Genomic DNA, 24,013 nt, shown 5'->3' with positions numbered 1-24,013 from the left:
AGGTCAATCTGGAGATCGGACATTTTTTCAAGACCTCAAGACAAAGCTGAGTGATTGGGATGGCGGTGAAACATGCAGTCAACTTCTTCCAGACATGTCCTTGTCAGGATTCTTTGAGCCCAACAGACGAATATCAGATCAAGTCACTTTGCCCACGAAAGAATTAGCAAGGAAACTGGTGGATGCAGCCTTGGATGCGCAGATACTGCTGCCTATCATACATCGACCAAGCTTTGATGTTTCCTTCAACTTGGTCTATTCCCTTGACAGATCAGAATATGGCAAAAGGGAGGTGCTGTTCTTGCCACTGCTGTACGCAGTACTCGCCTATGGCTGTTTGCTCATTGAATCAGACTCGGAAAATCAAGAGAGCCACGAAATGATCTCAAAGGGGTATGTTCTATCAAGTGTGCCACGATACCTTCGACCGGTGACTTACATTCCGACAGTTCAGAATATTTTTCCAAAAGCAGGCAACTGCAGGATATCGCGAATTGTCGAGATCTTGTCTCTCTTCAAGCCATCGTCTTCATGAATCTGTTCCTTCTCACCACGAACCGAAGCTCGACCTGTTACACCTATCTCTGTACTTCACTGTCAATTGCGGTTCGAATGGGCCTTCATCGGTCCCTCAAGACAGACCAGGACCTGATCTCTCAAGAAATCAGCAAGAGGTTATTTTGGGCTTTATGGCTGCTTGTCAATGATGTCAGCTCCTGCTGCGGCATGCCAAGGCTTTTGAGTGATAGCGATATAGACCAGGAATTCCCAAGAGAGGCCAACGATGTTTACATCACAAGCAGAAATATATCGATGCAGCCACAAAGTGAAATCTGCTATATTTCCGGTGCAAATGCCTCCTATCGACTTCACATGATTCGAGATAAGGTGACAAGGCAAATGTATCCTGTTAAGCCCCTGGGCCATGACCAGCTACATGATTCGACAGCACACGCTGCAAATCTCGAAAAAGTACGCGAAACTGAAGATGATCTCAAGAAATGGGCCAATAGCATACCCCGAGGGTACCTGCTAGGCACATGTTACAGAGAACCGAGACTACTAAGGTAAAAGTACTTAGCGCTACCTTTCCGCTCGTCACTGATCTTTTCTGTTCTAGGGCTCAGTATATGCTCTGTATTTCTTATGCTTACGTTCATCTCTATCTCTATCGGCCCTCTCTACAATACACGCTCAGGAATCCAGAGCAAAGTCCTTTTGCCTGTGAAGACTCGTCTTGTTATGCCATCGCATGCGTCCAGGCTAGCCAAAATATCGTACTACTATGTGAAGACATGTATAAGCGAGGCCTTTTAAGGGGAGGCAACTGGCCAGCTATACGCATGCTGTGCAGTGCCATCGTGACGCTCTTCTACATTATAATTGCTTCCCGAGGCTCATACCAACCAGATTTCTTGTTCAAAAGCTTGGCAATTGGGATGAAGCTATTGGACCAGCTGGCGAAGCAAAGCTACCCTGCTAGTCGGTTCAAAGTCATACTCGTGGTGAGTCAAGCGCCTACTTCCGTGCCATGTATATCTACGCCTTTTCTGACGCTTATCGAAGACCATGGTCTCGACCCTCCCGGAAGATCTACAAAAGGTTCGCGACAGGTTGCTGAACTTTGATTCCGAGGCCCCAAATGTGCTTTCAAATGAAAGACCTGAACACAATCGCAACCTTTCTAATGACTCATACACTGCATCGCTCGCAGGGATTGTATTTTCAGCGAGGCCCGATTCTCGCTTAAGAAGGCCCAGTCTCCTTCCGTTGACTGCTGGCTTTATGAAGCAATCCGACGGGGGCTTTCATAAATCGGACCTCGCGGGAGAGAATGATCAGAATCTTCAGTCGGGTCAGACATTGTCTTCCCCAATGAATGAAACGACTGAGTGGGCTACAATCGAACCCAAGATACAAACCACAGAATTCAATGATCCTGAAAGCCAAAGTCACCAGTCGCACCATCAAACTCCCGATTTACCGGCCCAGCCTGCTACAGAAGGTAGTCGGTCCTCACATATACCCAATGTGACTGCTCCGGAGTCCGCTGACCAACATTGGCAAGCTCAACCCTTTAGCCTTCGCCAAGATGGTTATGTGAGCGTGGACAATGGTTTTGATATAAGCAACACCGAGCACTCGGAAATTAACGAGGAGCCGTTGGCGGGTATGTTCAATACTGGGGGGTTGGATCTTGGAGACATAGATGATTTTTTCGATTTTGGAAGCTGGTTTTAGACAGGGTCACGTCGACGAACTAGAAGTTCAAAAATTTAGACGAAATTACTATAGCAATATAAGAATACGCTATTTCCTAGCCTTCGCTCATAGGAACTAGTAGGCAATAGTACGGTTACCGCCGGAGCACTTGAAAGAATGGCGAGGTGAGATAGAATTGAATGGGTCGATCAGCCTAAATATTGGGGAGAGCGATCAAGTTGCCCAGTGAGCCACTCGGGCCGTCACTTAGATTACATATTGTAGTAGAGTATAAATTTCTGGCATCTTACCAGCTAAAGTGGTCTTATCATGGAGCAGTTGGACAGACCAACCATCCGTAAAGATATCGTAGTCAATAAATCGAACGGTCCATCTGCAGAGGATATATAAGAAACCACTTTCTTTCTGGAGTATTTCATGGATTCAGACAATGGTAATGTCCTATTGATATTCAACACCAGATATTCATATTTGAGAACAGGCAAAGCATTACGCAAAGAGGAGACACATGAAAGAAGGGCTATTAGGAGACAAGAAGCGTTTTTTTATTATTTAGAGATTTCGTTTTCAAGTGTCAAGATACACCACAGTAAGGAGAGGGTAGGGTTGGTAAAAGGTGGTAGCATTGCAGGAAGTCAGGGATAGGAAGGGAACAAGAACAGGATACATAAGTCGAGGAGATAAGAGTAGAGGAAAGACAAGGATCAATATACGCCGCCAGCTACAAGCTGGCGGCATACAAGGTGGAACGAGGACAAGGAGGAGGTAGAGACTGGGATGGTGGGCGGAGAGGTCTGTGGTTCAGGAATCGGGATAAAGACGGATTAGGGACATCACGGTGACAGTTCAGCTGGATGTGGGGAAGCGAGGGAGGCGATGGAGGTGTGAGGCTGTTGTGATTGACAAAGTTGAGGGTTAGGATCGAGAGACATTCGGGTTGCGATTCAATTCAACGCACAATTGGTCAATGAAGACCACACAGACTTGGTATCTAATACGCATGTGTACCCTCCATGCATCGCAGTGAACTTTTGCCTTTTTTGTGAATAAGAGCGACATGTGGTGAGGCTAGAACCTCAAAAAAGAGCCGAAGAAGATCAAGAGAGAAAGAAGACCTGAAGCAATTGGAATGAAATAGAGGAATAAAAAGGAAATAAAAGAAGCGCTAGCACATGACCGCCGCTGATCGTGACCGACAAGTCTCCAAGGAAGTCGTAAGGTCAGAGAACACAAAGGAGTCCTGCTAGGACCGTCTCATCCGCACACACATACACATACCAGGAGTGATCCCGGGGAATTTACTCCTGGGGAAGCTGGCTGCGGCGAGTCTTCTCGGCTTCCAGGTTCTCATAGAGAAGGTACAGGGCCTTTTCGTTGGCCTGAGCACTTCCCATGATAGTGAACATGCGCTCGCCGGTCTCGTCATGAGGAGCCTTGGCGATGGAAATCCGAGCGCCAGAGCTTCGGCGAATCTCTGTGATCTTGGTTCCGCCCCGGCCGATGATGCATCCAACCATGTCCGCAGGAATGCTGATGTTCTGGGTCTGGATCTCTTCGCCATCTTCGGTAACCAGGGGGTAGCCGCGGTTTCCAGCATCGGAGTTGGATCGGCGGTTGTAGCTACCGTCGCTAAAGTCGGCGCCGTTGCCGGTACGGTTATACTGACGGCTGTTGGTGTTGCTTTGGTAGCCATTTCCAGCCGGGGGGTTGTTGTTGAGGGGCTGCGAGCCGCTGAGAGAAGCGCGCACGGCGGGGTTGTACAGAACAGTACCGGTGCCACGCTGCCAGTCGTCAAGAAGACACTTGCCGATTTCCCAGATGGCCTTCTCGATGCCCTCGGGGGTACCCTGGACCTCGACAATGCGCTCTGTGGACTGGGGGAGCATTTCCTTCTGCGCAACCATCCGAACACCCGATGCATCCTGGATGTGCTTGATCTTCAGACCCTGTCGTCCAATGATGGTACCCATCTGGTTGTGGGAGATCAGAAGGCGAACGGCTGGAGAAAGTTAGAACAAGCTCGGATCTGAATGAGAATTTGCGGACTCTCTGTATGGTTTCCTTAAACTCCCCATACAGAATAACGAGTCCAAATCAAGATATCGAGGGCGATAGAAAAGAAAAAAGATATCACTTACGGTGGGTCCCATTGTTAGAGACAATGCCACCCATGCCCATCTGCGGGGCACCTTCCAAAAGACCCTTTGCCACGATCGCATAGGCGCGAGCAAGCGAGCGCAATTGACCAGTAACCGTCAGGACACGGTCGTGAACACCAGGAACTACCTTGCTCACACCGGCCTTGACACCGGTCTCGTCGCGGAGATCGGCAACGTTCTTGCCAGCCTTGCCGATGATGACACCAGCTTCCTTAGAGGAAACAATAGCACGCAGAGTCAACTCAGCGATAGCATACTCCTCCTCGGTCTTGAGAGGGGCCTCAAGGTCACCCTGATCGGCAAGGTTGTCGTTGAAGTTGTCGGTCATGGGCTCGTCCACGACAGTGGTTTGGTGAATCTCGGTGGAATCCATTTTTGTCGGTAATCGATGAAAGTGGGAGAAGCGGTTGAGCGGTTTGAAAGGGACAAGTGAATGGCGGGGGAGAGGGTTTCTTTAAGACCGTACGGTCGCGAGATGCGGACGGTAGAGACTTCACACTCAAATGTGGCAAAGGTCAGTTTTGTAATAGAGGCAGAAAGAGGTGCGCATGAGATACGCAACTATGCGCGAATTCTCAAATAAGGCAACCCGAATAAGATCAAGCTAGAAAGAGAGAGGACTCACAGAAGAGGGAGATAGGAAGTGGAGAAATGGATGGGAGGGGAAAACGGCAGAATCTCGGATCAAGAGAGGGAGAAGAAAGATGAATAGGACAAGCACCTGATGAGAGAAAGGGACGAGGAGAAGAGAGGGGGAGAAAGAAAGGGAAGAAGGTGAGGAGAAGAGAGATGGGGGGAATGGTGAAAGAGTGAAGTCCAAGTGGTGGATGAGGGTGTTTTGCTTTAAGCGGAGAACCCGAGTATGAAAATCTGCCTCTTTTTTCCTTTTTTCTTTAGACCTCATTCTTTCTTTAATCTATATATTTTTTTTTTATTTCTACTCTTATATTGTTCTTTTTCCCCTATTTAATATTACCTGGTCATTACTGATCAGCCTGGAATATCACCTTTTGGACCTGCATCTTGTTGAATAGGTCATAGCCCTCCACTGCCTGCGAGAGCGGCATGATCTTATCAGTCATGAAGCTATTTACTGGTTAGCACTAATATATCAGTCATATATAGCCATGACCACACTCACCCAAGCTTATGTTGGTTCTTCTTGAGCACCTCAAGAGCTCGAGGAGCAACAGACCGAACAGGGCATCGCCCCATCTGGACAGTGAGGTTCTTGGAATAGGCATCATTGCCGTCCCAAGGAATCTGAGTATCTTATTAGCAACAATACTAAAACCAAAATTCAGATCTACTTACCTCTCCATTGTGGACACCAACACTGCTAAGAGTTCCCCAAGGCCGCAGAAGTTCGAAGCCAGTGCGCAAAGCAGGACTCAACCCGACGACTTCGATGACAGCATCGGCACCACGTCCATTTGTCAGCTCCTGAACACGCTTGTCCAGACCAGCCCGATCGAGCTGGAAATTCCACGGCTCAGCACCGAGAGACTTGGCAAGCTCCAGTCTCGACGGGACTGAGTCAACTGCCAGGATATGCTTGGGCTTGTACTCTAGAGCATTGATGAGCGCACAGAGACCAACAGGTCCACATCCAATCAGGACGACTGTCTGTTCAGCAATCTGCTCCGGGGTTGAGTTCTTGAATGCATTGTTGGCCGCAAACCAGCCGGTGGGGAAGATATCTCCCATGAGCACCAGATACTTCTCGTCAACGCCCTCGGGGGCTTTCATGACGGAACCGTCAGCATTTGGGATTCGAGCCTGTGTAGTCGTAATATCAGCATGCAGAGCAAAAGCCATAGTATGTTTAGAGAACCCACGTATTCAGCCTGTCCACCGTCCAAGCTGTCGCATCCAAAAAGACTGTTCTTATCACAGCGAGAAGACCACCCTTGCTTGCAGTAGAAGCATTCGCCGCTATCATGATGTCAGCGCAACGTTCGTACAGTTTCAATGCAAAAAGAGCTTCCAGTGAGCATGCAACTTACCAGGAAGTAGTAAATGCAGTGACAACCCGGTCACCCTTCTGGAGAGTCTTGACGGCGCTGCCCATCTCAACGACCTCGCCCACAAACTCATGACCCATGACGAATCCTGTTCCTGCAGGCTCCACGCCACGGAACATGTGCAACTCACTATAGAATATTACGAAAATTAGCACTACTATCCTTATCGCAAAATAAGTATACAACATAGATCGATCTCACCTTCCACAAAGCGCAGTATATCCCACCTTGACTACAATATCCTCCGGGTTCTGCACCTTGGGAATAGGCCTCTGCTCCACAGCGACCTTATAGGGGCCGTGAAACACGACCGCCTGCATCATACCAGAATCTGAGGGAGTGGGAGTCATCCTGACGATGGTCAATTTTCAATCTTTTTACGGAGAAATCCGGCAGTTGAAGTATGACACCTACTTTGGGGGTTTGGTGGGGGAAGTCGGAGTTGGTATTGCCTACTCCGTACAAGGATAGTGGATATTTCAAGCAGAATTTCCTCAATGTCGAACGATCAGATTCCAGACGGATCCGAATGGGTTAAAAAGAAATCTATTGACTAATTTCTCCAGTCTCGGGCTTCTGTGCGAATCACTTAGTGGGGCTGGTACACGATGCCCACCTACGGCTGGTTAGTCTCCACTGGAAGCGCCGAAAATAGGATATAGATGGAGATGGCTGCTTTTCCAGTAAGGTTCAGTTCTATACGATGTATGTGTTTGCAGATATAGAGAGAATAGCTCCGGGAGGGGGATTCCAGATACTCCAAGCAGGCCATCAACTCTTATAGATGGTGGATGCTATGTGGGAGAGAGATGAACTGTCAAAATGTATTCCAAAGACGCACCGCAAAGGCTGAGTGGCACCCAAGTCCTGCTCTGCAAATGCGTAGCTAGTTCCAGTTCCATTGGGCCCACAGAACCCGAACAAAGAAAAGCATATACTCCTTATGACGCCTTTCGCAAACACCAAAGCTGAGAAAGGGAAAACAAAACAAGCAAGAATCAGTCTTGAAAAGCACAAAAATACAAGAATGCTCAGAAAATGCAATCCAACCCTTATCATAAAATCGAGAACCGGCCTGTCATGTGCATGAATCGAAGATCAAGGTCAACACACATGAGGGCCATCGCACGAGTGGAAGGTATTCTCCCTCCCACTAACAAACGACGCAGAATAGTTCCTCCTCAAGAATGAACTTTCCCTCCTTGTATTTCTCACTGTTCTCATATGCCTTGTCGTACTTCCATCCTACCGTTTCCTTGCACTGCCTGCAGGCGATGTCACGCACGATATGTCGACCTGTCGTCATGCTGCGCTCTACAGCTTCCCCTTGTGTGACGTTGACGACTTTATTGAAGAGGTATGCTTTCCCGTGCTGGCCTCGGAAGTTCTATGGAGTCGAAAGTCATGGGTCAGCAACATGATACTTATAGCAGGAAGTGTGCAAGAGGAATAGGATTTGGAGAGGTCTCGTACCCGACTCATGATATCATTAAAGTCTGCCAAATGAGTCTTGCATCCCTTACAACCAAAGATCTTATTGGCAGTCAAGTAGACGTTGTATGAGAGGCCCATGGTGGCTGTAGTTATGCGGTTATTCCCGGACAAGCGGAGGATGCGGTTCTGTGGATATCTGAGATGGCAGTCGAGGTCCTGAGAGGTGAGTTCGAAGCAGCTGAGAGCTGACACTTGGATCTAGAGGGGGGATATGCGGTCCGTTTATTGACAAGGGGCAGAGTGTTTGTCTGCTTTCTTCGATATGGAGTGAATGGCCCCGCCCTCGCTTCGACTTGGGAGGACCTATGCTGCAGTCCTGCTGTTGACCTCCTTAACGGGTTTCTTTGAGACTTTATGTTCTGGCAAATGCAGGGTTTCTCGATTTATGGCAAAATATCCCTGGCCCTTGTAGAGGGTCTATGGAAAGAGGAGAGGAAGTGTCGTCGGACTTCACAGCCCTGGAGCTGACGTGTAGACGATAAGCCGATAAGCGGATCGGAAGGAGATTCGGGATTCACAGAGACAGTAGGGCAGCGGGTTGAAGGCCTCTTCAGAAAGATCTCAGGGTGTACAGAGGTTTCAAAGTTCAAGGGAGCCTGAGCTCGGAGGCTTTAAGTCACTCTCTCTTAAGGCCCCGCACTGGTCCTGGATCGTCTCAAACCTTGGAGGACATCCCGAGCTTCCTTTGTCACGAGTTTGTACTTCACTTGACATGTCTACAAAGTAGATCCATTACAGGGAATATACGAGAGTCCACTACTCCACTACGGATTAATTAGAGGCAAATTGTTTTTGGGGTAATCATCAATTCAGAATCCCTGTACATAAGGCGCCGGTAACATGCGCTCCTCCAAATGTGCTCAAATGACCAAATTACATGTCTGGATCAGCTGCATTCTATTTTTTTACAGAAAGTCCCTTCACATCTCTCTGCTTCACTCGTAGTCCTTCACGTAACGACCTGGCAATTCAACGTCCCACATGGGTCGCTCCACCACGGCAACTTCCAGCATCCCACTCGGGCTCTGGTCGTCGGAACCGTCATCCGACAAGGTGTTGAGAGGTACGATGCCGAGGATATCACGGTATTTATAGGTGTGCCACCACCGACGTGTAGGCTGAGCTGAGGCACCATTAACCTCCACCAGCTGCTTCTTCGGGGTATCGCCAGCGTTCTTCTTTGATCCCTTGTGTGTGATTTCAATTTCGACCGCAGCTCCATCTCCACGTCGTAGACGGGCGAGGGTTGTCTCATTGGTGGCTGCAAAGGTCTCGTCGAACTCGTAGGCCTCGTCATCTTCGCCTGCGACACGGGGACGTTCCTTGTCCAACGAGATCCATTCTCCCTGGGATTCATCACTGCCAACGATCTTGCGGACCTTGGTGCCAAAGTGGACATCCATCTGTGACTGGGGAATTCGGTCACCGGCACCAGTGTTGTGTTTCCTCCGCTCGTCTTCATCGTCGTCGAGGGCTTCGCGCTTGCGCTTCGATGCCTTGGCAAGCTGACCCGCGGTCTTGCCCTCTTCGGTCCCAGCTTCAGCCTCCTCGGGGGAGGGGAAGTCTTGGAGCAGATCGAACATCCACAACCAAGAAGCTCCGTAGAGCCAGAGGCGCTCGCGGCCCTCAAAGAGGTCCCACATGCAGCCCATAGCTCGGTCCTTCACGCCTCGGAACTCTGCGGGGAGGTATGCCTTGGGATTGCGTCGGGACCAGTCGGACAGTTTACCATCTCGAGCATCAAATTCGATGAGCTGGTGCTCACTTGTGAGAACCATCAGCCGGTCTTCGCCAGACTGAGGCGTGGCATTGGCGAGAAGCTTTTGTGTGGGGGCAGACTTGGGACGGAAGGACAACAAAGTGATTCCGGACTTCATGCGAGGGATTGGTGATTCGGTCGCAGCGGTAGTCCAGCGCTCGCCCTCAATCACAACATCCTCATCCTCATCATCCGATGAATCATCGTCAGACTCCGAGGCTCCGCTACGTTTGATCGCACTGTTTGCGGATCCTGTCGCTGTGCCCAGCACCCAGGTGTCAACACAACCAGAGATATCACCGCTCGCCAGAACCTTGCTGTCATCTGAAAATACCACAGATCGTATCGTTCGCTCGTAGTCACCCAATGTTCCGTGAGATGCCTTTTCGTGTCGGACATGACGTGTGGCTCTCTTGAGCTTTGCGAACTGTGGCACCACCTGAGGCTTCTCATTAGATGCGGAGGCTGGCTGGATTCTTGCCATGTAAATGTCGCTGTTGGGGCGAACAATTGAAAGCCATCGGCCGTCGGAGGAAATGGTCACAAGGCGAGCACCTTCATCGGAAAGCGCCTTGGGTACGTCAATCTTCTGGATGCGCAGAGCGCCCTTCTCATCACCCTTTCTCCGGCGGAGAGAAAAGAGCTTGACCTCGGAAATAGTCGCAACAGCGAGCGTCTTGCCATCCGAGGACAGCATCGCCGATGAGATGTTTTCCTCACCCTGGATAAGAACCTTACCAACAAGTCTGTGCCGTTGACCATCAATGTTCTCGTGCAAAGAAGCAGGGCCTCGAGACACACGCCACAAGCTCACTTCTCTGTCCCAGAAACTCATAACCAAACGAGACGATGGCGAGGAGGTGAGCTGAGGAATCTGCGGGAGACTCGAAAGCTTGCGGTGGTGTTCCTTTCCGAATTCACGAAGGGGAAGAACGATCGGTGTTGCGTCGGGACCTTTGAACGAAACAGTTAGCATGGCTAGAACACCTCAAATCCATGGTGGGCCAAGGTTAACATACCTCCAGACACAGCGATACTGATATCCTTTGTCTCGTAGACAGCGAATGTCTTGACGTCGTGGGTGTGGTAGCGGCGATGCATGATCTCAGCCCAGCGACCCTTCTTGTCGCCCTTCTCTCCCTCCTTCTTGCGGTAGACTACCGTCCTCTGGTCGGCACCACCACTGACAACAGTGTCTCCGTTGGCACTCACTGCGATATCAAGAGTATCGGCAAGATGGCCCTGTATCCGTTGAACAAGGGAATAGTTCTTTGCATCCCAGAACCGAATTTCACCAGCCGAGTCACCGGAAACGATCGTGCCATCTGGCAGACATTTTACCGACCAAACCAACAATTCTTTCGGGCCACCAGTGGGTCCTTTGCCCAGAGAGATTGTGCGCAGCATCTGACCGGTGCGAATATCAAAGAGACGGATAGAACTATCAGCATAACCTGCGACGATGGTGTTGCGGTTCTGGAAGGTAACGCTCAGGACGCGCGCTCTTTTCGTTGAGGGACGCATCAGACGCAAAAATTTAAGCTCATTATCGGCAGTGGACAAGATGACAATTGACCCATCCGCACATCCTGCGGCGAGGTGCTGACCCGTGTACTCGCCCTCGGCGGGAGGAAGCACCTTTCCATCTTTGCCCTTGGTCGCCTGCCAGCGAGGCTGCGCAGCAAGACACCAGATCTCTCCATAGTTTCCACTAGAGTGGCGCAGCGGACGGCCATTCTCAAGATCCCATTCGGTGACGGCCGTGGAGTATCCAATGCTAAACAGACGCAACTTTCCCGGTAATTTGGTGCCATCGGGCCCATCCTCCTGGGGATCCAGGGTCCATGCAAGTCCTTCGATGCTTCTATCCTTGCCTCCACGCATAACAGTCTCCTGGAACCAGGCGCCGCGCATCGGGTTCCATATTTCAATATCACCGTTCGCTCGACCGATCGCGAGTCGGAGGGTGGGTACGCCACGTCCAGCTAGGTCTGCTGACGGGGGATGCGAGAATGCAAGTGCATTGATCGCCTGTGGGTTGTAAGAAACGAAACGGCAACGGTGGATATCCATGATTGAAGATGTGGGCTTCGAAGCCAGAGAGCTCGTTTCGGATGGTTTTGAAGGGTGTGCAAATCAGAAATGGGGGTGCTGAAGATCAATTCAGAAATAATTCAGCTCAGGCTGTAAAACCAGCCTTTAGACAGTCATCTCTTAAACACAAAGGGGTGATTATAACGTGGTGCCAAAGCTTTCCTTGCGACTGTTGCGCTGCCGCTTTTTTTTTCTGTAGATAATTTTTAGCGGCCGGAATATCTTGACTAGTCGGGTATGTTTCCCCGAAATCACGTGTGGAGCATCGAATATCATAGTGCCTTACGAATCAGGCCACAATAGACACAAGAACATCCATGAGAAGAGCAAACAATAACGATGGTATATCTCTGTGGCCATGGATTTTTCCGTCAGTTGGATGTGGCCTTAGTTGCTTCGATGTCTCAGTTGAAATGCGAGTGTCTCCTGACGCCGATGAGCACCTAGGTACATGTCAAGGCCTCTGATTCATGTTGAAGTATACGCTTGCACAGGACCATATTGACACAGTGTGGTCGTTAATTTAAATGGTACATAGATAACAGCCACTATATATCCAATGCGCCTTACTTGCCCAGCAAAATAAAGGAGTTTTCGAACGTAATATTTGTGCAACACCACGAACGTTGTGGGATATCTTCAAATTCCCTATTGCAGCTCACCGTCACAGAAAGAAATGAGTGAATCGCAAATTGACCAACCGATAACAAGCGGTCAATGACTCTACCATCCATGATCCACCCACATATTGATGAGGAAGCAATTACTGATCAAGAAACTGACTTGGTCGTGTTGCAGTCTAGATCAGGGGTGTGCAGCGGCACCATTGGATACCCGAGCAAGTTTCCTCAGTGTAAAGTAAACATTCGGGCTGTAGCCCAGTTTTAAATTTCAGTGGCGTGGCATGAACTGCATTGTGCTCTTCGAGACCATTGTATATGGACATTACCATGCCAGATGTAAGGGAGCCAGCGGGAAATCTGCACCAAAAATGCAGGCTCAGCTGAATATGTCAGCGCAAGTAGACAAATTGAGCCACGAGCAAGGCAGACTGCAACCAATAGTAACATGCAATTGCGAATGGGTGCGACAGACCCCTATCAGTATCTCTCTCGACAAAGAGTACTCCGTAGAGAGAGACGGTTCCATCGACAGGCTGCCACGTCAGAAGCAACCATCATCTTTTAGCTTGTCATAGTCCGTTGTGGCTGATTTGAGAGCAACCCGTTATGCTTGCTTATGTATCGGACTCCTGGGATACTTGCACATAAACACTCTGATAGGCCATGGTGATACTTGGCTCTGCAATAGAAACCCCACATCTAATCGCTATGACAACATATCACTGGATGAGTATGAACGAGCTAAAAGACAGGGGAGGCTGAGATGGATTGGCACATCGTCATTGGACGATCTCGAATCAAAATACGGATAAGGCAAACTCGGTCAGGCCGGTGTATGACATCTGCTGCGGGGGGCCTGATGAAGCAGTTCAAATGAACCCTGAGTCTTGCGCAATCTCGAGTGTGTTTTATTTCCATGCCGTCACGAAATATTCGATTTCAAGGAAAAATAGCCTTCATTGTGCGGGTTGCATGGCGGGATTCCACTTGGTTACAGGCAACAGCTGCGGGGGTGGCTATTGGCGACACCCCTGTCAGCATGGGCTCGGACCCAGCTTCGGGCGCATTGGATCGATAGTTTACTTAGGTTTGCTGATATCAGGGAACATACACTTGTCCTGTCATTTCATTGATTTGGTTGATCACGTTCGTGTTGTTTTTTTGGTACAAAGTAACCTTTGATCCGGTTATCCTCCGGACTTTTGGTTGGCTTGGAGGGAATTGCCGCAACCCCGGCTCATCGAACTCAATTAGATTGTATCCCGTGTGTTTGTGCTTGCTCTATTTTCATAAGAGGCTGGTGCAAGCTAGATCCACATATGCGTATTGTATCCAGCTGAGATGGACCGCGATCTTTGAGGACATCCCGTCTACGGTGGAACTCTTCGGCAGAGCCGATAGTTACTCCGTTGTGTGTTGTACATTGCACCTAGGCGACATGAATGATATTATTTGTCAAGCCGGTAGCCCCTAATTGCGCCTCGTGAAATCGCGTGCTGCTGCACCGGAGATGGCGAGGTCATAGACAGGGCTAGTGAACTTATGTCGTAGTTCACGATTGGTCCTAATTTAGCTTCCATCGCACCTTCCCCATTGGACCCTACTTAGTAAGACCGAGCGCATCTAGCCTGGAGCCCAGTGCTTGGATTTGCCTCGGATAAAAAAAGGTACCGGATCGGCAACATAAACAATAATGACAATCCGAAGTCCAAAGTGATGAGCACGAGAGTTTGCTGGGATTCGCGCCAAGATGGAAAGCAAATTGTCTCGTTAAAAGGTGACCGAGCGGCCGACTGCATGTGCCTCTTCCAGGCCCACTGTAGAAGGAAAATCAAACCATTCCCTCGTTTTGAGATATATTGACGGAGAACTGCAATTGATTGTACTCTTTGTTGCACAAACTTTGGTACGGAGTAGATTGCACTCTAAAGCGAACGCGCAATACAGAAAGTAGGAAGTGTGGGACGCGAGCCTAGAAATGACGGCATAGACTAAACTATGCCGAGTACCACTAAGGTATGTTGTACTAAAAGAGTAATTCGTATTCTTGTGCAGGAAGTTGTTTCATAAGCGTTCCATAGGGTTGAGTTCAAAAGGTTCGCATTCAGTTACCGTGTAAAGTACTCGGTACAAGGCGTGCAAAATCAATTTATCCTCTTTCGGACAGACTTAGAGGTACGTTTGTATGAGTATGTTGTACAGTAACCGGTACATTGAAATTGTAAAGCTTCAAAGTGGATCTTTTTTCTTTCCTTACACTACGGGTATTCTCCACTCCGTTTTATGCCCTAAGCCCCGTCAGGTTTAGCGACGTAATGAACAGCCATGCAGCTCCAATTACATTTGCTATCTGGAAGAACTCTTGCTAGAGAGATATGAAATAGAATAACTTAATTGGGCCAATTGAATCAATCTGAGAGCATTCAATGCTATCCTGTGGTCCTTGTCTCTAAATATGGCCTGATTATAAGAGACATTGTGGCGATTTCAAATTGAATTGAAAGAAAGCTAAAGAAAAGGGGCGGGGAATAGGGGAGTGAAAAAAACAGCCTAACCATGGATTGAGCCTCCGCTGCCCCAGTCAAGCTGTGTGTGCTGAACCATTCCTAAAAGGGATTGTCTCGAATCTCCGATCCGGTCCGCGTGGTTGATAATAATTAGCATCGCCCTTATTCGCGGTGGAGCTTCGAGATTACATATGTAAAATGCGAGGTCAAACTGATTCACGGCTGCCTTGAGAATGCTTGTTCGTATCAATGTGTCTAGAAGTGAAAATCCCACGGAAGCACGCGAATGACTATCCTACGGAGGTAATTTCAATATTCGGAAATTAGGTGTACGTAAATCCGAGGCACTGCTTTATACGGAGTACTAGTTGCAGGGTTGCAGTATTTACGAACCTTTCATATGAACTTCATGCACCTCGTCAACTACCCAGAAAACTCCTCCAGCTTAAGGATTAAGAAGAAGAAAAACCTGCGCAGGCTCCACTAAACACTCAAAAACCCTTTGTGACATTTATATAACTCCCCGCAGAGGGGCCACGAAACATCAATTTTTCACCGGTCAAGAATGCAATTTTTTGCCCGATACATACGGAAATAAATATGTATGTGGGATTTCGCTACAACATACGTCCCCGAAGAGTCTCCGTGATTCAATATATTTCAATGTCCGAACAGAAATCCGGTTTCGATACAATAATAGCTTAAGATCTATCTAAACAGTATTTAAACATCCAAGTTTAGTTGCCTAGCAAATACAGCGATAAACGATTATAGCCACTAAAAACGAGAACAGAGCCACAAAGTTCAACCTCTTTGTGCGTACGGTATCCGCACTGTCCGACAACAGCCACAACCCCGCCACTTCTTCTTTTCACATCTAGAAGGACGGTGGAGCGGGAAACCATCGAACATGGCGGGGCGGAAGAGAACATGAGCTTGCACATACAACCTATGTAAACGTATATTGGAACCACGTTGCAATGGACGCCGGACGGTGAACAGGAAAGAAAAAAAACGGTGGAGATTTCGATCTTTTCCTAATAGTACCATGGTTGATATATCCCGGCACGGGCCTGGGATAACCGTTGTTAAAGGTGGAGTTTTGGTTACGTCCACGGGTACTGCGTACTCGGAATTTGCGAGAATTCCATGGTTCAGCGGGCGTGTGATGTCGGAGGGCATTAATTTGGGAACGGATCCATCTGCGAGGCGAGAAAAAAAAAAGATCGGATCCCACACTTACGTTTTTATCGGGTTCTTTGCTAGGTTTTTCTGTGGGCTGTATAATACTAGGGTGTTTTGTGTAGACTACTGCAAGTCTCGGGAATTGGTCTCTAAATACTCTGTACGGAGTATGGAATGTATCGATATGGGATATCAAGTATGGATTAGATAGTGCTTGTATTGTGTGTATAAAAGGCGCATAGTATCCACTTGGAAATAACCACCCTATGTTGTACACATCAGTTGCCAGTGATAATGTTTGATGCAGAACATGTAACTGGTACATGATTTGATGAGATATCTAATATCCAGTCCACACCGCTCTCTAACAAACGAGTAATGTCTGCGAAAGAGCATTGATCTACATTGGAAGCGGAAATCTGAGATGATGGCTTGACGCCTTCTGATTAAGCCAATGAACTCCCTGTGTACGGAGTAGTAAATACAATATGTATAGCGGAAGGATCCTCCCCTTGCAGAAAGAAATATACACATCAAAGGCTGCAAGTGAAATAAGCAACGTGGAGGGAAATCGAAGGGTTATATTACTGTCTCTTGATTTGCAGGGTCACAAGCAAGGGAAACCACATCTATATACCGCGCCCCATCCGGGCGAGATCTTGCAGCAACCGGGTAAACCAACCGATGTCAGGTTATTTAAGTTTTTCGCATGCATAGACAAGTGAACACCTCCTTGAAGACTTGACTTGTATTGCTAGGTGTTTGCCAACGAGGCTTTACTTACCAATCACTTGGCAAACAAGGATCAAAGACCCCTTAGATTTACTCAAGCGCTTCTATCATGCAATTCCCTATCTAAAGAACCATGTTAAGCAAAATGTCTGTGTTTAAAATAGCTAAGAGGTTCAAGCTCACACCCAAAAATAGATCAAATTGCAACTTATCCGCTACGGGAAGCTACAGCGTCCGGGGCCAATAGACGTGTCAGGCCAGATCCAGACTCAAATTATGCCCATCGCCATATGCGCGCGCTTTAACCTTACCCTTATCCCCTAGACTGCTTCATGCTGTCGGTACTTGAAACATGGGGCGAGACACGAGTCAGGAGACAAAAATGGCAACACCGAAATGCCGATTTGCAAGGCTCATCTTCCCCTTTTCAGAAGGTACAGTACTGCGCCGGCTGGGCGCATCGGAAGCACATCGGTCAGGTACTAGTTTCCAAGCCATCCGGGCAAGCTCAGTGGACACATGTAGAGTACCTTTTACTGACTAAGTAAGTGCTAGTTTGATCCTGAGACTGTGCGCGGCTGCAGTGGGATGTGCCCCATTGCGACCACGTAATTGCTGCATGGGCCTAGTCTATCGACGGAGCCCCTTTTTCCTTTACAACATACGATGATCGTTTTAGTCCAATAGTTTCTTCTAGTTTGCCTTTCTAAGATAATTTATGAGACCTGACGGAGTACGGAGTACTTTGTACCTAGGTGGGTGAGACAGAATCCCAATGTTCTTTGATATTATTGCTTTTTGCTGGGTAGTACAGGTCATCCCCGCCATTTTGGGGCGAACTACCTAAGTAGGCAACAGTAGTATACAAAATGAGGTACATAGTGCCATCCACTGACATGGATAATATATGCAAATTAACTACGGAGTAGAATCCCGGTTTCCACAAGTACATAAGTAGGCATTTGCCTAAAATGAGAGTGTTTGAATAGGGGTATCTGAACTTGATTGACGCGATACATGGTGCCAGACTCCATCAAGGTAAAAGGCGTCCACAGGTATGAGGCCTAGGCGTGTTCCTCTTATGCAGCTGACATATTATTCAGAATGAAGAGGTACTTCATGCAATCATCTAGATTACACTTTATTATGATCAAAGCCTTGGCGATTAATTTAACTGGTATGATACAACAAAAGTCCCTGGCATGCTATGAGATGCGAATTTCCAACAAGAATCTAGATTTGCAGACCAAGTGTGTTTGTGATCTGCTTCTGCATATTAGCCGTGTCTATCATTCAGATTTCTCATTTGAGAGTCCCTTGCTTTGCTACGTTGTACAGTCCCGACAGCACCCTTTAATGGCCATCGCTTATCTATTGCCCCCTTTCTTTCCCTGTTAGTCTTGCACGAGGCGGGAAAACTCCGTTGTCGATAGGGAGATCATTGCTTCGGCAACTGTCATCCCCGGTTTCAATGAAAAGCGCCAACGAATGATTCGAGCTGCATTCTTTGAACAAATTAAGCAAGTGAAACGTACGGATCCACTACTCAGTGCTGGATGTAGACCCTTATGCGCTGTCGTATATCAAGCTGCATTACTCCGTTTTCCGGGGTCGTATAGACCGATCAATTGTATCCGTTTACTTCCTGTACATGTCATTGAGAAACGGCCGAGTCGCATGATGATCGATATTTCTCTGTGGATATGCGATCAATTGAGTGACTGAGGTTAATCCCTGAGGGGCCTTACAGAGCGCTCTCATTGAACTTGTCTATTGTAAGGGGATGAAGTAAGGGGAGATAGTTAAAATCTCCGAGTCGCAATTGTGGAGAGCAACAGGCATATGATTCGCAGAGATTAACCTGGAGAATTTACGCGTCCAGTAAAGAGTGGCATTCTCACGGCTAAACCAGTCAATCCTGATGAGTCGAGACGTCTACAAACCTTATCTCGGGTCGAGAAGCTGGGGACAAATCAAGTGCATCTCCAGTGGTGTCACAGGCGGCAGGTGCCGTAGGGATGAGTTGTACTTTGTACAAGAAAACTAAATTACATACGAGTGAATCAAAACAGGAATGGATTAATTAAATTCGAAAAGAGAAGATTTGGGAAACGTGGAGGCCCAATTACGGAGAACCTGCTTTTGCGACCGGAAACCGAACCTTGGAAATATCCCCACATGGACTCGCAGAAGTGAGATCCAAGACAAAGGAGGCTCGGGTTATCGATTTAGAAAAGCCCAGCTGAGGTACGGAGTACGGAGTACGCGAATGGGGAAACACGCGAGATGAAGTCAACAGGGCAATCCCAGGCTTCTGGACCAGTCAGTGCAGGTTGCAGGAGACCCTGGGACGCGCGACCGTATCGGAGGCTTTCGTACGGAGTAAGAGGCAGAGCCACCCCAGCCCATTGCAGCACTAGTAACCAAGGTGCTGGATGACGAGCCAACAATGGCTGAGGATAGGCCTTTAATACTTGTCGATCAGGAGCTTTTTTTTTTCGGGGCCGGAACTGTCGTTTTGGGCCCCGATTATGTTGTTATTTTATTTCTTTATTTGTCTTTTAGAATAGGAAAATGCAGTGATAGAATTTCGGAGAATTCTATGTCTAATCTATTCAAAAATGTATTGAGATGAAAATGTAGGAAATGGGTTGAAAAGGTTGAATTGTCTCGGTAGCGACGGAGATCTCTCCACCGTCGAAGAAACTCCTTCAAATTACTAGTTCGGGAAAAATGACTGGGTCGCGGCATACGGTTGAAAACGCAATATTCGAGTTTCAAAAGTTATATGCAGGACACATCGGATTTCTGGAAAAACTATGGAGTATGTAGAATCTAGAATATTGATGCTCGAGTAATTGAAGTAATTTTGGTTTATTCAATAGTTAAACAGTGTATATTCTCTGAATATTCTCTGAATATCCTAATTTGGTATCTCTGTCCGTGTACCTGTATCTGTGCCTGTACCTGTTCCCAGGTTTGAAACCTCCCAAGTTCGAAATCGTAACTACAGTTTCAAGCCGTTTTTGCAGGTTTCAACTCCTGTCTTATGTCCTTGCAGAGAAGCCCTAGTTACCTATCAAAATTACCGATCCCCTGGGGATTACATTGTAAATTATGGAAACTGTAAATTGGAAATTTACTGTACGGAGTACGCTGTACGCTGTACGGTTAACCTTCAGCCTCCACTCTGTGTCTCGTGGATTACCATACAACCAGCTCTGTATCTCCGTGTCTTCTCAGCTTCTTAACCTCTTCCTTTTCCTTCCTTCTCTTCCCACACCCGCCTGGAGAGAGAAAGTCAAAACCCTCCTCCTTGTACCTCTCTCCTTCTCTTCTTCATACCCTTTTCTCTTCCCCTTTTTTCCCCCTCCCCCCTGCCAATCTTGCGGAGACCCTAGAGTCTGGTCTACTGGCTGAGTTACGGTTCGACGACATTCCAGTCGACGCAATCTCATTCAGCCCGCTGCACTAGCACTCAAGTCAAGTCGATTTTACCTTCGCACTTGATCTTCCAATTCGACGTTTGTTAACTCAAACGGCGATCCCTCGTCCTTGTCCGCCCGGTGCCTCCCTGATCCTCGGACTTTGACGATTTGGACCCTCCTGTTCCAGCTCCTGCCGGTTAGACGAGCGACAGCGTAGGAAACCCATTCAGGTTGACTTTTTGTTGATACGAATTCGTTTTCGGTATCAGATTGACATTGAGCTTCAAAACTTGGGTAAGTAAGAAATTCCTTTTTTTTTGTGCTTTGAGGTGTGCATGGTGTCAAGGTCGGAACGCCCCAATGGATAGACGAGCAACGGATACTCGAAATTTCTCAACATGAGCCAAGAGATTGAATAAATTTCCACACGAAAAAAAAATTCCTTTCCATCGTGCATGAAAAATTGGCCCACCAAGCATAATCATGATATGGTCTCAAGGCCATGTCCAAGCATCCAACAGCCCCACCCTCATATACCTCCGATTTTGCATCATTTCCCACTCGAAACAACACACGGCGAGAGTCAGATATGGAGATAATGGTTTATTGAGCGATGAGGGTTGCCGTCCATGCAGGCGGGAAATTATATTCTCAAATACAATTGTGGAATGCATATCTTTCTGCTTGACATGCAATGTCTCGCCAGGGTCCAACCAGGTCTTCTGACTGCTTCTATATCTCCCGGCGTGGGAATATTTCAGGGGTTGATGAAAATCCTATACTCTTACTGGACATGCCGGATGCTGGGGCGACGATCAGGCTGCGGCACCACATACCTCATTGCACTTAATTGTTAACTGGCGTCAATTGTTGATTGACAATGTTCTTGGGATCGTTGACTGCTGCAAATGCACTGTGAACGAATATGACTGACATTGTTGCCTATTCTAGAACTTGTTCATTTGGATCTTTGATATAAACCCACTTGTCTCCCAACGTGGACTTCATTCTTGAATCACTAGCACTTCTTCCATCTAAGAAACTCTTATCAGTCTCTTTACTGAGCCTTGTTCATTCAACTCGTTAATTCGTGAAGTGTGAGTTCTAAACATCCCGTTACCAAGACATCCCCCTGATGATTGTGACCCCCTTCATAGGGTTATTCTCCTTCACTCCACATTCCGCAACACTAGCCTAGGGGTGAAGACGTTGACTCGTACTCATCTCTTCGTTGGTATCCAACAGAATCCTATTCACCGGATCATTCCTGCCTAGATGCCAGTCTTGCCGTCACGGTAAGGGTTGCATTGTGCCCTCTGCCCGAAGGCTCTTTTCTGGGTTAGTATTTCTCCGAAGGAGTGATGACCCTTCCTGTCTCTTGGATGAATATCACCATACATCTCTACATTCTACCTCGTCGTGCTTTTATGCTTTTCCTCTCTCACGCTCTCTTGCTTTCCCGTCACTCGGACGTTACAATCTTTTAATTCTTTCTTTTTACACCGGCCTCCGCTAATACTAATTCCTTTCAGCCTTACCTTTCGAAGACTTCCTCCTCGGATCTCCCGGTCTCCTTTTCCCAGCATTCGAACTATTGCTTCACGCTGATCCATTCATTAATCGTTACAACTCTTCCGTCGTTCATTCTTCCAATACACTAATACCACGACTGTCACTCTCTTAATTCCGTCGTTGCCTGATAGACCCGTTCTTCAGGCTTCCTTTCATTGAAACTCGGCAAACCAAGCTCATACATCAACTTGTGCTTCATACTTCGGTCGATCCAAGTACTTCCGCAACCATGGATTATCATCGCAACTACCGTCCTTGCCCCACCTTTTTTGTGGAAGAAGAATACGGCATGGAAAGTCGCATTCGGCAAGAACGGCAGGCGAAGCAGGAGCATGACAAGCAGGTGGCTCGTGAGCGTCAATATGTTATGGCGGATGAGCTGTCTAATCTCACAAGTGAGCAGCTTCGGGAGGATGTCCTGAGCCACATGTTGGAAATGGATGTGAGTTTGACCGGATACATTTATTTCCAAAGTTCCACGTTGCTAACCTAACCATCGCATAGACCCAAACCCTACCCGACGTCGAGTCCATTGATATCCAAACCGAGATCCAGTGGTTCATGCGACCATACCTTCTTGACTTCTTGATCGAGGCCCACACTGCGTTCCAGCTTTTGCCATCTACCTTGTTCTTGGCGATCAACCTTTTGGACCGATACTGCTCCAAGCGTGTGGTCTACAAGCGCCACTATCAACTGGTTGGCTGTGCAGCTCTGCTCATCGCGGCCAAGTACAATGACAAGAAGGACCGTGTTCCCACTATCAAGGAGTTGAAGTCGATGTGCTGCTCTCTTTACGACGACGATATGTTCACCCAAATGGAATGGCATGTCCTTCAAACTCTTGGCTGGTCCATTGGACACCCGACTGTGGATGCTTTCTTGCAGCATGCTGTTTTAGATGATCCTTACGACCCCGAGGTGGAACACATGGCTCTATACATCCTGGAGATTGCCTTGTTCCACCGGGACTTTGTCGCCAAGCTGTCATCTGAGCTTGCTCGTGCCGCTCTTGCACTGTCGCGCTGCATTCTTAACCGACCGCAGCCCCGTCACACGCATTGGTCATCGCAATATGACTCGATGACCCTTGTTGCCTTGTCTCAACAGTTGCACCAGCCCTCCACCGTGGTCGCCCGCAAGTACGCTTCCGCTCACTACTCTCGGGTATCGAAGGTCATGGAACACTTCCTCAACCGTCAGGCTTCGTTGGCAACCTACGCCCGTTGCACCCCTCCGGTCGAGACTCCTATTGAGTCCAAGCCGTACAATGGGGAGATTGGTCTTGCTACCCCTCAGAAGTCTCAGCAGTTGACAGCTATTCCTCATGGCTACCTCACCCCTCCCATCACACCGGACAACGAGGCGCTTGTGCATGCCCATGCACAAATGGCGAATCACGATATGACCCGCGGAATGCCCACTGTCCACCATGGCTGTTCCCCTTCCCCCGCACCATCCACTGAGATGCAATACATGAACAGCGAAGCATACCAGCAACAGCAGGAGGCCATGTACATGGCTCAGCAAGCAGCGCTCCAGCAGTTCCCTCTGGCACCTACCCACATGGGTATCAGCCAGACCTATCAGGGTGGGATGTAAAAGAAACGACGGAACGAACAGCAGTCCAAATGATCTTTGGTCATTGCGTATATTTCCAGCACTTCATTTCATTTCTCTCATCTTCATAGAATGACTCCAAGGAGCATCCGATTCCGCATTGATTCACCTCGATATCTCATCTTAATACTCAATGCGCCACACCAGCTGTCGACCTGTGCCATATCCCCCGAACTCCACTGCATCCACTTTCGTCCTTTACGCTTTGCATTCGGCTCTGGTTCCGCGGAATCAGAGTCGAGACCAGCCCTTCACTTCCTGTTCCAAAAATTGCATACCCATTTGCTCCCTATACCCATTAGTCTTGGGTCATCAGTTGCACTTGATTTAACCATCTAGCATTGCGAGCGCGAGCCATGTTGATTTATTTGTTTCAAGAATACATTTTGCTGTTTTCAACTCCCCTCGTCATATTAACTTCTCTTCTATCTGTCAAGGAATACCACGCACCCTTGACACCTTGTATTTCTGCGCGCCAATCGGTGCTGCGTTTTTGATATCCCCACCCCCTTACCATACACGATCCTTTGCAGTATAGCTGCCTTCCCAATCGCGCCCCCAACCCCCACGCCTTCGCCCTCGAAAATTCCCCC

At 48.1% G+C, this 24,013-nt stretch overlaps 8 protein-coding genes across 8 annotated transcripts; 5 read left to right on the top strand and 3 right to left on the bottom strand.

The window, feature by feature from the left end:
* Positions 1-379: 379 nt before the first annotated feature.
* Positions 380-2,241, top strand: PEX2_089440 (fungal specific transcription factor domain-containing protein; the record flags this gene model as incomplete). The annotated part of the gene is made up of 4 exons (XM_016746214.1): positions 380-393; positions 450-1,025; positions 1,355-1,505; positions 1,567-2,241. The coding sequence occupies 4 exons, from the start codon at positions 380-382 to the stop codon at positions 2,239-2,241; spliced, it is 1,416 nt and encodes a 471-aa protein (XP_016597234.1).
* Positions 2,242-3,521: 1,280 nt separating this feature from the next.
* Positions 3,522-4,755, bottom strand: PEX2_089430 (KH domain-containing protein; the record flags this gene model as incomplete). Its single annotated transcript, XM_016746213.1, has 2 exons — positions 3,522-4,222; positions 4,362-4,755. The coding sequence occupies 2 exons, from the start codon at positions 4,753-4,755 to the stop codon at positions 3,522-3,524; spliced, it is 1,095 nt and encodes a 364-aa protein (XP_016597233.1).
* A 610-nt stretch (positions 4,756-5,365) lies between these two features.
* On the bottom strand, positions 5,366-7,978 carry PEX2_089420 (Alcohol dehydrogenase superfamily, zinc-type; the record flags this gene model as incomplete). Its single annotated transcript, XM_016746212.1, has 9 exons — positions 5,366-5,468; positions 5,524-5,645; positions 5,697-6,161; positions 6,221-6,317; positions 6,389-6,535; positions 6,608-6,757; positions 7,248-7,277; positions 7,567-7,793; positions 7,880-7,978. The coding sequence occupies 9 exons, from the start codon at positions 7,976-7,978 to the stop codon at positions 5,366-5,368; spliced, it is 1,440 nt and encodes a 479-aa protein (XP_016597232.1).
* An 857-nt stretch (positions 7,979-8,835) lies between these two features.
* Positions 8,836-11,732, bottom strand: ura7 (small subunit rRNA maturation protein UTP4; the record flags this gene model as incomplete). The annotated part of the gene is made up of 2 exons (XM_016746211.1): positions 8,836-10,613; positions 10,679-11,732. 2 exons carry the CDS (start codon positions 11,730-11,732, stop codon positions 8,836-8,838), a joined length of 2,832 nt encoding a protein of 943 aa, XP_016597231.1.
* Positions 11,733-11,740: 8 nt separating this feature from the next.
* On the top strand, positions 11,741-13,188 carry PEX2_089400 (uncharacterized protein; the record flags this gene model as incomplete). The annotated part of the gene is made up of 4 exons (XM_016746210.1): positions 11,741-11,887; positions 12,510-12,626; positions 12,682-12,895; positions 13,037-13,188. The coding sequence occupies 4 exons, from the start codon at positions 11,741-11,743 to the stop codon at positions 13,186-13,188; spliced, it is 630 nt and encodes a 209-aa protein (XP_016597230.1).
* A 104-nt stretch (positions 13,189-13,292) lies between these two features.
* On the top strand, positions 13,293-13,454 carry PEX2_089390 (uncharacterized protein; the record flags this gene model as incomplete). The annotated part of the gene is made up of 1 exon (XM_016746209.1): positions 13,293-13,454. One exon carries the CDS (start codon positions 13,293-13,295, stop codon positions 13,452-13,454), a length of 162 nt encoding a protein of 53 aa, XP_016597229.1.
* Positions 13,455-21,108: 7,654 nt separating this feature from the next.
* Positions 21,109-21,912, top strand: PEX2_089380 (uncharacterized protein; the record flags this gene model as incomplete). The annotated part of the gene is made up of 5 exons (XM_016746208.1): positions 21,109-21,143; positions 21,281-21,325; positions 21,386-21,462; positions 21,504-21,566; positions 21,761-21,912. The coding sequence occupies 5 exons, from the start codon at positions 21,109-21,111 to the stop codon at positions 21,910-21,912; spliced, it is 372 nt and encodes a 123-aa protein (XP_016597228.1).
* A 117-nt stretch (positions 21,913-22,029) lies between these two features.
* PEX2_089370 (Cyclin, N-terminal) lies at positions 22,030-23,402 on the top strand (the record flags this gene model as incomplete). The annotated part of the gene is made up of 2 exons (XM_016746207.1): positions 22,030-22,242; positions 22,305-23,402. 2 exons carry the CDS (start codon positions 22,030-22,032, stop codon positions 23,400-23,402), a joined length of 1,311 nt encoding a protein of 436 aa, XP_016597227.1.
* Between the last annotated feature and the right edge of the window lie 611 nt (positions 23,403-24,013).

The sequence above is a fragment of the Penicillium expansum genome (assembly GCF_000769745.1).
Source record: "Penicillium expansum strain MD-8 chromosome Unknown contig302, whole genome shotgun sequence".
Taxonomy (NCBI): domain Eukaryota; kingdom Fungi; phylum Ascomycota; class Eurotiomycetes; order Eurotiales; family Aspergillaceae; genus Penicillium; species Penicillium expansum.
The sequence above is the reverse complement of the archived record's forward strand: the minus strand, read 5'-3'. Positions and strand labels throughout refer to the sequence as shown.